We start from the raw sequence: 17,614 nt of genomic DNA, 5'->3' as shown, positions 1-17,614 counted from the left end.
ACATTTATTTCATTCTTTGTACAAAACTTAAGTTTTCCGATCCACAATGCAATAAACATAGCAAACAGATTTTGATTAAATTTAATTTGCAGTGTTATTGTGCCCTCTGGTGATTAAACATGTCTGATATTTTCAACCTAATTTTCTTCAGTCCGTGGCAGGAAAAGTAACATGCCTAAAAGTAGATTTCACCATGTGGTGTGATAATCGGGTGCTATGTTTGGCACATAGCCCCAATCGGAATAAAGACATTAGGAAAATTAACTAAGAATTGTTGGCTTGTTTTTCACCCATGCTGTCTAAAAACAGGTCCACAAAGCAGATGACTATGTGGATCGGCAGCTTCTGGGTCTTTCATAAAACCACAGAAAGTGGCCACTTCTACCATACCGACTGTGACATCTAACTATGTTAACCTATCCAACTATGTTAACATCTAACTATGTTAACCTATTTCAACGATTTAGGTGAGAATGTGAAATAAATTATTAATGAGTTTGCAGATGACAGTAAAGCAGGTGTCATTATAGACAGTGAAGGCAGTTATCAAGAATTATGACGACTGAGTAAGTGGGCTTAGCAATGACAAATGGAATTTCATTTAGATAAATACAAGGAATGCATTTTGGGAACTCAAACCCAAGTAGAACTTTCACAGTGAGCCCAGATGAAAATTGTAGAACAGAAGAACCGAAGGTTGCAAGTATATAATTCCCTGAAAGTGTCATCGAAGGCGGGCAGAGTGGTGAAGGTAGCTTTTGGCACGCTGGCCTCTATCAGTAAGCATATTGAGTATAGAAGTTGGGATGTTATGTTGCAGATATACAGTGCCCTCCATAATTTTTGGGACAAAGACCTGGCATTTATTTATTTGCCACTGTACTCCCCAATTTGAGATATGTAATAGAAAAAAATCACATGTGGTTAAAGTGCACATTGTCAGATTTTATTAAAGGCCATTTTTATACATTTTGGTTTCACCATGTAAAAATTACAGTTGTGTTTTCACATAGCCCTCCCATTTCAGGTTACCATAATGTTTGGGACACATGGCTTCACAGACGTTTGTAATTGCTCAGGTGTGTTTAATTGCCTCTCTAATGTAGGTATAAGAGAGCTCTCAGCACCTAGTCTTTCCTCCAGTCTTTCCATCACCTTTGGAAACTTTTATTGCTGTTTCTCAACATGAGGACCAAAGTTGTGCCAATGAAAGTCAAAGAAGCCATTATGAGACTGAGAAACAAGAATACAACTGTTAGCGACATCAGCCAAACATTGGGCTTACCAAAATAAACTGTTTGGAACATCAATAAGAAGAAAGAGAGCACTGGTGAGCTTACTAATCGCAAAGGGACTGGCAGGCCAAGGAAGACATGTGACAGATCAGAGACACTTTTCAGGAGTCGGGTGTGGATTTGTCAATGACCACTGTCTGCTGAAGACTTCATGATCAGAAATACAGAGGCTACATTGCAAGATGCAAATCACTGGTTAGCTGGAAAAATAGGATGGTCAGGTTAGTTTGCCAAGAAGTACTTAAAAGAGCAACCACTGTTCTGGAAAAAGGTCTTGTGGACAAATGAGACAAAGATTAACTTATATCAGAGTGATGGCAAGAGCAAAGTATGGAGGGGAGAAGGAACTGCCCAAGATCCAAAGCATACCACCTTATCTGTGAAACACGGTGGAGGGGATGTTATGGCCCGGGCAAGTATGGCTGCTGAAGATACTGGCTCACTCATCTTCATTGATGATACAACTGCTGATGGCAGTAGCATAATGAATTCTGAAGTGTATAGACATCCTATCTGCTCAAGTCAAACAAATGCCTCAAAACTCATTGACCAGCGGTTCATTCTACAGCATGACAATGATCAAAAGACATACTGCTAGAGCAACAAAGGAGTTTTTCAAAGCTAAAAAATGGTCAATTCTTGAGTGGCCAAGTTAATCACTCGATCTGAACCCAATTGAGCATGCCTTTAATATGCAGAAGAGAAAACTGAAGGGGACTAGCCCCCAAAACAAGCATAAGCTAAAGATGGCTGCAATACAGGCCTGGCAGAGCATCACCAGAGAAGACACCCAGCAACTGGTGATGTCCATGAATCGCAGACTTCAAGCAGTCATTGCATGCAAAGTATAAGCAACAAAATACTAAACATGACTACTTTCATTTGCATGACATTGCTGTGTCCCAAACATTATGGTGCCCTGAAATGGGGTGGCACTATGTATAAACACTGATGTAATTTCTACATGGTAAAACCAAAATGTTTAAAAATGTATTTTATTAAAATCTGACAATGTGCACATGTGATTTTTTCTAATAGAAATGTCAAATTGTGGAGTACAGAGGCAAATAAATAAATGATGGGTCTTTGTCGCAAACATTATGGAGGGCACGGTACAAGAGACTATAGTGTGCACTTTTGGGTCATGTGGAAATAGGAAGGATAAGCAAAACACAAAATGCCTGAAGAACTCAAAGGGTCAGGCAGCATCTGTGGAGGGAATGGACTCGTGTTGTTTCAGGTCGGGAACCTTCTTCAGTCTTCTTCTTGGACTACCTCCTCCATCTCTGTCTTTCATTATTTTTAAAACATCTGTCATGTCATTTCTCAGCCTCCAAGGAAAACAAACCCAGTCTAACCAATCCCTCTTGAAAACTCAAGACCTCCAATATATGCAACATCTGTGATTTTCTTTTCTGCATCCTCTCTAGCAAAATCATATTTTTCTTTAGTGGCAACCAGAATTGCATTCAATACTTTGCGTGTAAACGGACAAATATTATGTACATTGTAAACTTTGACAATATTGAAAACATAACGTCATGTCCCTAAACTTTCCTGTGCAATAAACTTTCAGCTTCATGATCAGCAACACAAAACAATTTCTTACCTGAAAAGTTCCCGTATTTCTTTTACTTTGGCCTGGAAAGGAATATTTCGAATCAGAATTTTGGAGGCCTTCTGATCCTTTGCTTTTTGGAGCTTTCTTGCTGGGTTCACAGACCTGAATGTAAGAAGACCTTAGTTTCAAACATTGCTAAAAATCTGGATAGTCCATATAAACAAAATAACAAGAATCAAAGAATAGTAACACTAAATATTTAACACATGGAAAGATGCAATTGGTTATTAAATTATTTGATAAAAAGCATAAGATTTGAATGAAAACATGGCTAGTGATTTTTTCATTCAAACTTGCCTGTACATTTGTTTTGTCAGAGTTTTTTTTTTAAACTTAATTGGAACTGCAACTTTAAAACAGCTTCAAGAATTACAAGTAAACCAAAGTAAGTGATAAAGCGAGGGTGTCAACAGGTTTTGTTACGGTGGCATGCATTAATCATGGAAAAGATAATGCAAGTCTCACATGCGTGACTTTACGATATAGACTTGACAAGGATAAGTAATATTTCCCTGTTGATTTCTTTATTGAAATGTTATTGATGATGCAATGGCAGAGTTATGCATTGAGACACCTCAAATGTAATCTTCAACGAGATTGCCTAAATATTTCAACATTCATTGTTAAATATAAGATTTATTTACAACTGAAAAAAAAGTTAGCTTTCTCATCTCTACTGCCTTCAGTTTGACATCTTTTTAACATGGTTTTGAAGGTTTTCTTCATGGTACCAACAAGGGACCAATGCAGATCCCATATACACAATGTATTTGGTTATGAATAGAATGTCAAGTTAGTCTTGTTCAAATGGATTGATCTTCCATCAAATCTTTGTTATACATTTTGTATATTAGGTGGAGATTTTTCTGACAGTGGTAATAATTATTGTATGTCAAATCTGGTCATTATATTAATTAGTCAATCCCTCAATTGCACTAATGATCAACAAACAATCAAAAGGATCCAATATATTCTCCTTCTAGGATTGTACAAGCCCAATAAGTCAGGGCCGGGTACCCTATTCACAAGATTAGATTGATGTGTTGCTGATTTCTTTAAAACTGGAGTTCGGATTGGAATCCAAACACCAGGGTTCAGAAAGGTAGATAGGTTAGCAGCCAGAGCCACGCCTGGAGTGCTTATATGTTCCCTGCTCCTTTTGAACTAATTTCAATGAAAAATTGTATTCCTCTGTATAGTATACACAAAACTGAAGTGAAAGTGTGTTATTAGGAGTAACATCCAAGAACCTGAAAAATCTACCATGGGTGCCGGATTATCAGAGCTTTTCTGTACCATCAGTTAAGCACAATATGTAATGTCAAGAGCAAGACCTGCATAGCCCGTCTTTGCACTGCAGAGGTGTGTAGGTGTAGGTAGGTGTGTGTGTGTGTGTGTGTGTGTGTGTGTGTGTGTGTGTGTGTGTGTGTGTGTGTGTGTGTGTGTGTGTGTGTGTGTGAGTGTGAAAATTAGATTCCAAACAATTATTTTAAAAATAGTAATTTTAAAGGTTTGCAAATATTTTTCAAACATTATATGCTAACCAGGTTCAATATATTGTTCTCACTGCAGATTGCGTAGTCCCAAAGCATAACATTCACCATTCAAGCTTACTTTTAAAACCCACTCCAAGTAAAGCCAAAATATCAGTCCATTTCACTTACCTTTTTCATTCTGTTTCATAATTACTGATCAACACAAATTATATTTTACATAAACCCTCCTCTTGAATGACACCAAAATATATTCAAGGATCCAGAAAAAACATAAAATAAAAATAAACTGCAGATGCTGGTTTAAATCGAAGGTAGACACAAAATGCTGGAGTAACTCAGCTGGTGAGGCAGCATCTCTGGAGAGAAGGAATGGGCAACGGTTCGGGACGAGACCTGAAGAAGGGTCACAACCCGAAACATTCCTTCTCTCCAGAGATGCTGCCTCACCCGCTGAGTTACTCCAGCATTTTGTGTCTCCCATAAAATAAAAATACGTACTTTGTAACTCTGTCCGATAGCTTCAATTCCAGTTGGTGATCATCCAACATGGTATGCTGTGTTTCAAGAACAAAAAGGAAAATGCCCCATAAATATTCAAATGAAATTTAGAGGTTGAAATATTTTTAAATACCGGAGAGATATGGTGAAAACCTTGCACTGACATTTTAATAACCTTTTAATAATATCGGGAAACAGTGAAATATTGTCAAATTTAAAATACAGTTCAGAAATCAAGTTAAGCATTACCCATCATGGTTTACTTTACCTCATGCTAACATTTCAGTACTAATTAATATAAACGTACAAGTCTCTTCGGCACTATATGTTTTCTGGAATAAAATCTGGCTACCTTGTTTGCGTTATACAATACAATACGGTTTATTTGTCACATTGCACAAAAAGTGCAAGTTAAATGGATATGTCAGCAGCGATACAATGATAAAGAGCACACACAAAAACACAATAAAAATTTAACATAAACATCCACCACAGCATTCATCACTGTGGTGGAAGGCACACAATTTGGCCAGTCCTCCTCCATTTTCCCCCGTGGTCGGGGCCTCAACCCTCCACAGCCGCTGCTGCGGGATTCCAGATGGTAAGGACAAGGTACGAGTCCAGGTAAGTCCAGAGTCGGCTCTTCCCCACCGGAGACCGCGGCTTTAAGTTGGTGTAGGCCGCAGGCCGGCGGCCGAAGATTTAAAGTTCCCTCCACGTCGCAGCCAGAAGCACTGCAGACTGCAGGGCCGGCAGTCAAAGCTCCCCTCCAGGGGTGATGTTAACTCCATACCGCGCCCGCGGTAGAAGTTGGCCGCGGGCCGGCAGTGATGGCTTCTTCTTATCTCGGGTCCCCCCCGAGGGATCCCGGGCTGTAGATGCCGCGCCAGCTGGAGCTGTGCAGACCGCGGCTTCAGGCTGCCGGCTGCTGCGGGCCAACGAAACGGAGCGCTCCCCTCCAGCGAGGGCTTGCCCGCTCCGCGTTGACAGTCCACGCTGCACCCGCCACTGGAGCCCCGAGTCCCGGGCGCGTCTCTGGGAAAGGCCGCGCCGATCCTCGCTGTTAGGCCATGGGGGAGGCAACCTGGAAAAAGTCGCCTCTCCTTGGAGGAGGCGACCGAAACGGTTTCCCCCTCAACCCCCCCCCCCCCCATACACAAAACACACAAAGAAACATTAAAAACATACTTTAAAACATACTAAAAAGAATTAAAAAAATATATATATATTTCAGAGTCAGTGTGCATAAGATGAGAAGCTAATTTATTATATGTACATGGTGATGAGGCAACCTTCAAAGTAAATGACATTTAAGAGCTTGAAGTTTGAATATAATCTTACTGAGAATGTGCTTATTTTTATGAATGAAACATCTATAAAGTTCGACATTATAACTCAAGCACCAGCAGCTACGCACGACTGCACCAACCTTTCTCCAGCTCCAGTAAAATGAATTCATATCCAATCAAATGAATGACAGTCAGCAGAAGATAAAGTCAGGTACGGCAATCATGTGCAATTATTATTTTAGCATAAATACTCAATCTGTCAGTTCATTTTGTTGCTACATTCCATGTGGAGTCCAGTGATGAAACTCCATCATGCTAAATTCCCCTGCATTTGCGATGGGGCAATTCTTTTTAGGATTGAGTGATGTTAATTTCAGCTACTTGAAAAACTTTAATTATAAAACCTATTAAAGTCGCAGTTAAGGTACCTGTGAATGTTTCCAACATTTGAAAAAAGTTAAAGTTGGAAGCAGGACTTTGACAGTATGTGCGCCATTTGAGGGGTAGGAATTCTTTACAATATAACCTGAAGTCATGCTTCTCTTACACCACACTGGTAAAGTCCAGGCTGCACACTGCACTAAGTATGGGTTTCGGGTACGAAAACAAAATGCTGTAGTAACTTAGTGGGTCAGGCAGCACTGCTGGAGGACATGGATAAGCGACATTTCAGGCTGGAACTCTTATTCAGACTGATTGTAGTAGGGGGGAGAAAACTGGAAGAGAGATGGGGCCAGGACAAAGCCAGGCATGTGCTAGGGAGAAAAGAGATGGGGAAAGCAGCAGGATGGTAGGCAAAACTGGTGTGCATTCAAGTGGGGCACAGGGTAATAGATGAGAAAATGAAGGGGATGCAGTGGCTGGTAGGGTGAAAGGCAAGGACTGGGGTAACTATGTCCTTCTTCTGTCTGAGGGGGAAGGGGAGCAAGACCAGAACTGTGAGTCAGAGGAGACATGGGGGAGAGATACATTTATAACAGCACGGGAAAACCCCACACTTACTAAAGCACAATGACATCTTGGATCCCTGGGCATGGAAGACTTGATAATGTTTATACACACACTTAAATAACCTGTGTGATAAAGAGTGTTGTTTTTTATTTCAGTAACCCGATTCAAAACGTTCTCCAGAGATACTGCGTGTCCTGCTGAGTTACTCCAGTTTTTTGTTTCTACCCCGAGTTCATGTGCTCTAGATTTCAGCATCGGCATTCTTGTGTCTATGGGTTTAGGAAGGGTGATAATTTGCTTGCTATGATTTGATTCAGAAGAGGTTTGTGACATAGAGGTCATGTAAAGGTACAACATAAATGCAAGTTCTCCCTTGTGTACTGAAAGTTCATTGCAACAATCAATTACATTTGGTGAGACAACAGCTGAATTCACATTCACAGTGAAAAAAAAACTTTAAATGTTATTGAAGTGCCAATAGAAATATTACCAAGTCTTCTACGCCTAAAGATCCAGAATAAGTTTAAAACTTATTTGACAAAATTGCTTGAACATCATAATTTAAAACAAATTACTGATAACTACGAGGCACTATTCCAATCCCACCCATTGAGGAAATCTGAACTCATGCAACATTCTGCATTCTCAATTCAGACAAGTAAAAGGTTTTGAACAATACATCTACTAATGTGAACATGCATGCACTACACTATTGTAGAACAATGAAATGCCATATCAAACTATCGGGGTTTGACACACATTGATTATTTGTTTTTAACAACATTAGTCATTCGCACTTGCATATTTGTTTCAATATCATCTCACATTTACAATTCTTTTAGCAAAAATTAATAATTATACCATTACCATTTAAAAAAAAAAACAGAATAAATTTCCATGGCACTGAGTTTTTTTAAAGTCCACTCTCTGTGACGAGGAGAGTATTAAGTAAAGGAAATATTTGAAATAATTTATATTTGAAATAGTATTCAACAAATACAATGGAAATGTGATTACCTGCAGCAGTTTTAGAGCTTTGTTGGCATATTCTGGTTTTGTGTATTCCACAAAGCCATATCCCATTGACAAAAGGGTACCTGTAAAAGGGAAAAAAAAAATTCAGAGGCAGCTCAAAGCGATTATTCACAACTGTGGGTCACCAGATTTCTACACAGTTGCTCATTAACTGCATCATCATCAATTCCACACTGCATACAATCCATGCACGATATAATCAAGATCAGTGTGAGAAATGCATAACCCAGCTGGTTTCAACTGTCACAAAGAAGATGCAGTCCAAGAAAAAATAAATAATTGTTTTTCATTATACAAGATAAATGCCAAAAGGTGTATGTATAGCACACAACTATAATAGCCCACAAATAACTAACATATAAAATGCTGAACGATTGGCAAATGTTTGTTAATGAAGAGCATATTTTTTGACAGAGCCCAGGATAACCCATTTTAATCTTTTAAAGCCTAGTCAATATTAAAAGCAATTGCAGTACTTATAGTAGCAACAATTCACAAGAGTATACATGCACAGCATGTTTCCAAACTGGAAGCAACTAATTTTGATAGACCTTAAGCAATATGGGATGTTTTTTTTTTAAGCTGACTTTAACTTGAATATAGTGTTTATAAATATATAATTACAATTAATTGATCATATATAATTAGCGAACCATGTGTTGAAATCAAATCACAGCAAATACTTGTAAAGTACATTATTGGTACTTTAAGTAACTATTTTAAGCAGATATAAAACAAATTCCATAACTATATGTTTCCTCAAATATATTATTTGCCCAGTTATCAAAATTGTATTATCAAAATCATATATTACCAATTCATGATATCTAGATAAGTTCTGGGTTATAAATAGAAACATTTGTTTAAATTGAAATGATCTCACAGCAAGTTCTACATTGAAAATTGAAAAACAAAAGAGCTTTTCACCTGTCCTGCTCTTCTTTTTTGAAATACTGCAACTTTTTAATGATCCACATTTGCTAAATGCCTTGAAAGGAAACACATTCGATAATGAACAATTATTAAAATCATAGAATTGTTATAAATATGTGAAATAAACTATTGTTGCAAGCACAAGCACAAGCACAATAAAGACTAAAGTTGCAAATAATGTGGAGCTGGCTGCATGCACTCAGCCGTACACTGCCAGGTATGCTGCAGTGAGTGAGTGAGTAAGGTAGGAGTAAATGGCAAAAGTCAGGGGTGTGATAGAATATTTTCACTTGCCTGAATGGATGCAACCCACGCAAGTCAAGAAGCTAAACACTGTGCAGGACAATCTACCTACTTGACTGCCAACTTAATTAGCACACCACCCCAATAATTTCACATTCCACTTCCTCTGTGGGGACACAATGAGCACCATTTACTAAATACACTGCAATCAACTGCCTAATTTATTCCAACAACACCTCCCAAATCAATGACTACTACCTGGAAGGAAAGGAAAATAGATGCAAGGCAACACTACCACCTGCGGGTTCCTCTCGAGGACATACACCATCCTAACTTGTCATTTCCTTGGACATCACAGGTTCAAAATCCCAGAATACCCAACACATAGAAACATTCAGCCCTTCAAGCCAGCACTGCCATTAAATATGATCATGGCTGATCATCCAAAATCAGTACCCCGTTCCGGCTTTTTCCTATATCCCATGATTCTCTTAGCCCAAAGAGCTAAATCTAACTCTCTTGAAAACATGTACAGTATCTTTAGCAGGAGGGCACCATTTCAAGAGGGAATAGGATTGGGCTATAAATGCTGCTCATGCCAGCTATGCTCACTTCCTATAAAATAACATTAAAAAGTGCATAGGTTTCGTAAAAAAAGTGCAAAGCAATCTGCTGAACTGATCAAGTCATGGAGTGTAATTGTCCCCATTTAATTTTGTTTCAGACTCGGAATTATTTGTGGATATTTATTTCCGTAATTCTACTGATCCATTTCTCATCCACATCAATACACATACATTTATTTTTCTTAATATGAAAGGGAAATTTATTAATAACAGCCCATTGAAAAACAAATTTGAGCTATTAATTTTTTTTTTTGTAAGGAATGCGCAGGAACCTCCTGACTTTAAATGCTATGATCGTATCAAACAAAAAGGATGATTCAGGGTGGGTTTCATTAAATCCATGGGCAATTTTCTACCCACGGAATACTTTTGTCTGGCTGACTTCAGTGGCTGTTCATCGTTGGTTCATGAGAAGAAAGGATTATTATTTGACGGGACCCATGTGGCAGAGTTTTGAGTACTGCAAAATCATGGTCTATAACATATGCCCGAACTCAGAAGCTCCATGAGATCATAGTATGTGGCCGTTGATTATTATCTGACTGAGTGTATCACATACATTAAGGTCTGAGAGAAGATAGATCCAAGAGAATTATAATACTGAGTAGACAGCTAAGGCGGAAAAAAAGTAAAAAAATTCACACCAAATACTTTAAGAAGCTTGGAAGATTAAATATTGTTGTCGAATAGAATTATCAAGAAGGTTGCAGTTTAATTTTAAGAATCTTGGTGACTTTACAAGGTAAGTGCATGAATACAGCAAGATAAATCGTAGCCGATAGTTCTCTGCCCACCATAATATCTTCTATCAAGTGCAGAAAATATCAGAAACGGTCACAGAGGTAAGCGCCAAAATTGCTTCATTAACTGTCAAGATTTTCAGCTGTGGAGACTAATAAAAGGCTGCACATGTTAAAGGCATGGGAAAAGTTGTGACCAACAGATACTCAGAACTTTGTTCAATGCCTGTTGGAATCAAGCATCTCTCCAGCTTCATGTGCCTTGAAATTAAATATTATATTGTGGCTGCTCCCAAGGGTTGGGCCATTCCACTATCGAACTCCTCGGCACGGGAATGGACTAGTCCTGAAATACCCGGCTCCTCGCCTTCATTTCGGGCTTATCACCACGCCACACCGGTGATCCCGAGGCTCCATTGGTGTCATAATGGAGTCAAAAGACAGAGCCGCACGTCCGTACACCTCACAGGCCGAACGTGCCCTGTCTCTCGACGCGGTCTCCATTAAACTACCTACTTTCTGGACCGCCCGGCCTCGCATCTGGTTTCAGCAGGAAGAGGCCCAATTCCAGCTGCAGGGCATTACGGCAGACGAAACCCGCTACTTCTACCTGGTGAGGCCCTCGAACAGGACACGACCGGAGAAGTCACTCAGTTCCTCGAAGACCCCCCGGCCGCCGAGAAATACCCCGGCCTTACGGAGCTCCTGCTACAGGTTTACGTGCTCAGCCGGATGGAGCGGGCGGCCATCAAGCCTCCTTAATGAGATGGTTGCGCTCCTGGATGGGCACACGCCGTGCCTCATGTTTGAGTATATTTACCTGCATCTGGTGCCGGCCGACATCCGCCTGCAGCTCACCGACGCCTCGTTCGCCGACACCCGGGCCCTCGGCAGGCGCGCTGAAGTGCTGTGGATGGCTGCCAACAGTCCCCGCGGTGGCCGGCCACATTCACCACCTCTTCACCTGGGATCGGCGCTCTGGGAGTCGCTTCCTTGTGGATACCGGGGCTGAGCGTCCTGCCCCTTCGCTGGTGGACATTCGTTCTGGTAAGCGGGGGCCCGCCCTCACCCCGGCGAAGGGCAGCCCCATCCGTACGCATGGGGCTCGCAAGGTCCCGATCGTTTTTTGGCTCCTGTAATTTCTCGTGGCAATTTACCATCGCCGATGTTTCCCAGCCGTTGCTCCGTGCTGACTTCCTCCGGGCTCACTCCCTCCTGGTGGACAGGGGCAGTGCTTGTTCCACGCCGCCACGATGGAGCCAATCACATTGCGTCTGGATGAGCCGATTGCACGCCCCCTGTCATCCGTGGATTACTATTTTGCTCGGGTCTTGGCCGCGTTCCCGGACATTCTGATCCCACAGTTTCGGTCGTCGACCTCCAAGCACTGGGTGGAGCATTTCATAACAACTTCCGGTCCACCCCTCCACGCACGAGCATGCCGACTGCCGCCTGATAAACTAAGTCTGGCACGGCAGGAGTTCTACACGATGGAGTCCTTGGGGATCATCCGCTCTTCAAACAGACCATGGGCGTCCCCACTGCACATGGTCCCCAAGGCAAGCGGGAGCTGGCGACCTTGCGGGGATTATCTGCTGCTGAATGCAGCTGCTGCCGCAGACCGATACCCCGTGCCCCACATCCAGGACTTCAACGCCCATTTGGCTGGGGCTACTATCTTCCGAAAAGTGGATTTGCTGCGCGGCTATAACCAGATCCCAGTTCACCCGAAGGATGTGCCCAAGACGGCAATCATTACGCCGTTTGGATTGTACGGGTTTGTGCGGATGCCGTTCGGCCTTAAGAACTCCGCGCAGGCATTTCAACGGTTAATGGACGAGGTGTGTTGTGGTCTCGAGTTTTTGTTCGTCTACCGCGATGACATCTTGGTGGCCAGCCGCTCGCGGCAGGAGCACTGTGCCCACCTCCGGCAGCTCTGTCAGCAGCTCAGTGAGCATGGTTTCGCTGTGAACCTCGTGAATTGCCGGTTTGGGGTGACCACCATCGATTTCCTCAGCCACTGCGTGACTTCACAAGGCGCGGTTCCCCTGTCGGATAGGGTCGACGCCATCTGCCGGTTTCCCCGTCCATACACTGTGCGCAGCCTGCAGGAGTTAGTCAGCATGGTGGCCTTTTATCACTGTTTTGCGCCATTTGCTGCCTACATCATGCGGTCGCTGTATCATCTTCTGACCGGTAGGCGTAAGGACGCCGAGTGGACTGACGATGTGGTGGTGGCATTTGACTGCGCTAAGGAGGCCCTTGCTACGGATGCACTGCTGGTTCACCCACAGGAGGATGCCCCTATCGCCCTTACGAAGGACGTCTCGGAGTCGGCGGTTGGTGCCCTGCTGGAACAACTGACGGATGGGGGTTGGCAGCCCCTGGCCTTCTTCAGCCGGCACCTCAACAACGCCCAAAGGAAGTACAGCGCATTTGACCGCGAGCTCCTGGCTCTGTACCTGGCGGTGCGCCACTTCCGCTACTTCCTGGAGGGCCGCCCATTCACTACTTACACGCACCATAAGCAGCTTAACTTCGCCCTGGCAAAGGTTTCCGACCCCTTGTCCGCACATAGCAGCCGCAGTTGGCGTTCACCTCGGAGTACACCACCTCCATCCGCTTCATCGAGGGGAAGGAGAACCAGGTGGCCGACGCTTTTTCGAGGTGGCGTCCGGCATTGACTATTTTGTCCTGGCGGAGGCTCAGCTCACAGACGGTGAGATGCCCGCCTATCGGATTGTCATCTCCGGCCTTCGCCTAGAAGATGTACTTCTCGGCCCTGGAGGAGCAACAATACTTTGTGAGTTGCTCCTCCAGGTCAGCCGCGCCTCATCGTCCCTGCTTCCTGACAAAGGAGGGTTTTCAATGTGGTCCACGGGCTGGCTCACCCATCCATTCGGACGACGACGGCACTTGTGGTTGCTCGGTTCATGTGGCATGGCCTGTGCAAGCAGGTTGGCCACTGGGCCCGCACCTGCATTCCGTGCCAGACAGCAAAAATCCATCCCCACGTCCGGGCGCCACTCCAGGAGTTCGGTCTACCACGCCGGCAGCTCGACCACCTCCACTTGGACATTGTGGGGCCTCTCCCGCCGTCCCGGGGCATCACCCACCTCCTCGCAGTGGTGGACCGCTTCAAGCGGTGGCCTGTGGCCATAACGCTGGCCGATACTTCGACAGCTACATGCGCTTGTGTGTTGTCCGCGCACTGGATTGCTCGATTTGGGGTGCCGTTTGACATCTCCTCAGACCGGGGTCCACAGTTCACCTCCGAGCTGTGGTCGGCCATGGGTCACCTGTTGGGTGTGCGGCTGCATCACACCACGGCCTACCACCCGTAGGCAAACGGCTTGGTGGAAAGGTTCCACCGGCAGCTCAAGGCAGCTCTGAAGGTGCGACTCGCCGGCCCGGACTGGATGGACGCACTGCCGCGGGTTTTGCTGGGCATTCGAACTGCGCCTAAGGAGGACTTGGCCTCATCTTTAGCGGAGTTTGTTTACGGGTCACCGCTCACGGTGCCTGGGGAGTTTATGCCATCGGCGCCGTTGCAGCAGGGACAGCTCTCATCCACCCTCCAGCGCCTTCGCGAGCGAGTTAACAGGCTCGCGCCAGTGCCGACATCCCGCCATGGGACATTTCGCCCGCACGTGGCATCGGCCCTCCGGGACTGCCCCGATGTTTTCGTGCACCGTGACGCCCACCGCTCCAGAGGCCGTATGAAGCCCCGTTCCGGGTGCTTAAGCACAGACAGCCAACCTTTATGGTGGACATGGGGGGCCGGCTGGAGGCCGTGTCGATTGACCGGTTAAAGCCGGCACATTTGGACATTGACCTGCCGGTGCTAGTTGCCCAGTGTCGGCCACGAGGTCGCCCCCATTCGCGGCTCCCTCCACCTGTGCATCCGCCAGCCCGTCCGCCAACTTCCGTAAGCGGTCCGGTCGGGTTCTACTCCTGCCGTTGCGTTTCATGCCTCCTGTTCTGGGGGGGGGGGGGGGGGGGGGGTCCTGTGGCGGCATCCAAAGATCGGACCATTCCACTATCGAACCCCTCGGCACGGGAATGGACTACAGGGATAAAGGGCAGGGGTTTAGGCGCGATCGCTCTTTTGCAGACCCGACTGGACAAGAGAACAACAACTAATAAAATTCCTCCCAAAATATCTGGCTCCTCGCCTTCATTTCGGGCTTATCGCCGCACCACAATATCGGTAAAAGACAAGCCAAAATAATACTTCTCCCAGGCAGCAGATGAAATCAAGTATTGTTCAAACGCAGCTCAGACAGCTGTATTGTTGCATGCTGTGATGAATGTGTTTGAGGATTATAAAGAAATTCCAGGACAAGAAAAACTTAATATGCGAACAATAGGCATCAATTTGTCGATTCGTCTGTGGATTTGCAGAGGGGAAAAAAAAAGTTGGCAATTTGACAGGTGACAAAGAGGAGCAGCTCGGCAACCATTAGCACTGGCAAAATATATATGGTGAAGACGTTAGTTTTGCATAAAATTCAGAAGTCATTATCGGAAGTCAATTTCATAGAATCTCATGAACTCCATCACCATTATTTTCAAATGTATTTAGAGTAAATAGATAGCGAGTATGGAGATTGAATGTATAACAGATGACAGATGCGGCACAGCAAAAGTTAAAGCTTTAAAGATCTGTGGTGCTGTTGCCAGAGGTCAAAGCAATTTTGATCATGGAAAAGAAGAGGCTGTCATTTACCTGGTGGCTTTATAATATTTTCCTACCTATGCATTTTAATAACCTGAACATTGCCTGCCTGTCTGCCCCCTCCAAATACTCTAGTCTGTATAGCAATACAAAATATTTAATTCTGTATAGTTTGGTCTCTGAAAATCAATTACACTAATGCTTACAGCTGTGATGCACCAAGAGATCCCAATAATAAGGTCTGATGCCACCAAAGTGGTTCTTCAGAACCAGAACAACACTCCTGGAAAAGCATCTGTTGGTACATATAATTGTTTTATGAAAGTTCCTCTTAAAATTGTAAATGTCTGAATATTCTAAGTTTAAAATCAGAGATATTGATTAGAAAATGATTTAGCAAATTATGCTGTCAAACACCCAAAAATCACTAGTTATTTTTCCTGCATCTTAAACTATTAGCAACTTGTTGCTTCATGGCAGTCTGAGCAGAAGCCAGGCTGATCATAAAAATGTCGTTTGTGCCTTCCGATAATGAAAATATCAATGTATAGTGTCACTTAAGCGGTCCTTAGAAAAAGTGTGTATTTCCACCTGATCCCCCCCCCCCCCCAAAAAAACTCAACGGACTATTGAGTTAGATGCAAAGTTCTGCTACAGAATTTAATGGATTCCTATTAAAACCTACAAAGCTGATACTTCTATTTTGCTGACCTCAGATGTTTGTCATTACTGAGCTGGAGCATCCAACAAGTATCTGAAATTGATTGTAATTAGCACACACAATCAACAACAAAAATAGCATTCCCCATCAATGCATACTATAGATAAAAAAACAATTTCACTGTTCAACATTTTACTGATAAAATATTTGCTTGCTGTACTACTGAGTTGCGTCAATGGAAAACAATTAAAAAAGAACACTTAATTCCATGCAATGATGATTTGAAAGAAAAATAATCAAGCCAAGATATTAGCTTTTGTTACGTCCTCCACAAATGGTCCCATGTCTGAACATTTCCAGCATTAGGTTTATATTTCAGATTTCCAACATCCACAGCTTTTTAAGTAAACTTTTTTAGTATTTAAAATAACCTTTATTTGAAAAATGGAGAAATGGACAGTACCAGGAAATAAAATATCCATGACAAGTGGTCAGGGAATTACAAAGAAAAAGGCCCAGTTCGTTTAGACTTTTCATTATTGCTTATTTTAAACTGCATTGGACAGTGACAATTCCATTTGTATGTTGTGAGCAGGCAGCTAGCAACATATTGAACATGCACGCTGTTTTAAACCAGGGAATGGGGGACCTGTGTCCAAATGTACAAGACTCAACTGACAGACAACCAGTTACCAGCAACATTTTCCTTTCTGAATTTATATATTTAGCAAAAGCTACATATTGTGACAAAACCATGTCAAGCATCGTAGCAAGATTATTTAAAGAACAAATTAGTTAGCAGTAAAGGGCTCAACTGAGGAGAAACACAAGTGGTGTACATAAAACATTAACCTCAAATCCCTCAGAATGGAGTACGTATATTTGGCATTCATTCTACACAATAAAGGTTCTGGAAAATAAGGCATGGATGAATTACATCATTATATATATATTACATTTTATTTTTATTGAACTTGCAGTAATATCTTCACCAAAGTTGAGCACCCACAGTGAAGTCAAATGGCGATGGTAGAAAAATTGCACTCGGCAGGTTTTCAGGAGGTCGGAACTTGAATTCAAAATATAAATCAGAAATTCAAGGAATTTCCAGTCTATTTTTTTTTTTTTTTCTCATAGCAGAATCGGGGAGATTAAATTATGATTTATAAAATTATGAATGGCCAAGACAGGGTGGGTCTATAATTAGGGATAAAGATTTTAGTTGTAGCAAAGGAGAAAAAAGTACTCATTAGATGATTAGAGTCGTCATGGTGGCAGTTCTGGAACAGCCTGAAAGAGTGGTGGTGAAAAATCCTCATCACAGTTTAAAAGTTGTCCCTTTTTATGCTGCTAATTACTATGATTTCAAGACTTAAACAGTGAAGGTACTGTTGCCCCTGGGCTGTGACCATTATACAGAATTCTTGATAAATTATTTGATCTGCTTGCCTCAAAACTATTCTCTCATTTATTTCCAAAACATGTGGCCATCTCCAAAATCCAGGCCCATCTTTTCCGTATGTCCCCATCTGAAACTCTCTATCCAAG

General features: G+C 42.9%; 1 protein-coding gene across 1 annotated transcript in view; it reads right to left on the bottom strand.

Annotated features, from left to right (window-relative positions):
- Nucleotides 1-17,614, bottom strand: part of rbm19 (RNA binding motif protein 19) — a 216,902-nt gene that overhangs the window by 142,156 nt on the left and 57,132 nt on the right. Inside the window, 4 exon segments of the mRNA XM_055655605.1 lie at nt 2,905-3,018; nt 4,911-4,966; nt 8,168-8,247; nt 9,113-9,173. Coding sequence (XP_055511580.1) covers nt 2,905-3,018; nt 4,911-4,966; nt 8,168-8,247; nt 9,113-9,173 — 311 coding nt within the window.

The sequence above is a fragment of the Leucoraja erinacea genome, chromosome 25, assembly GCF_028641065.1.
Source record: "Leucoraja erinacea ecotype New England chromosome 25, Leri_hhj_1, whole genome shotgun sequence".
NCBI classification, from domain to species: domain Eukaryota; kingdom Metazoa; phylum Chordata; class Chondrichthyes; order Rajiformes; family Rajidae; genus Leucoraja; species Leucoraja erinaceus.
The sequence above is the reverse complement of the archived record's forward strand: the minus strand, read 5'-3'. Positions and strand labels throughout refer to the sequence as shown.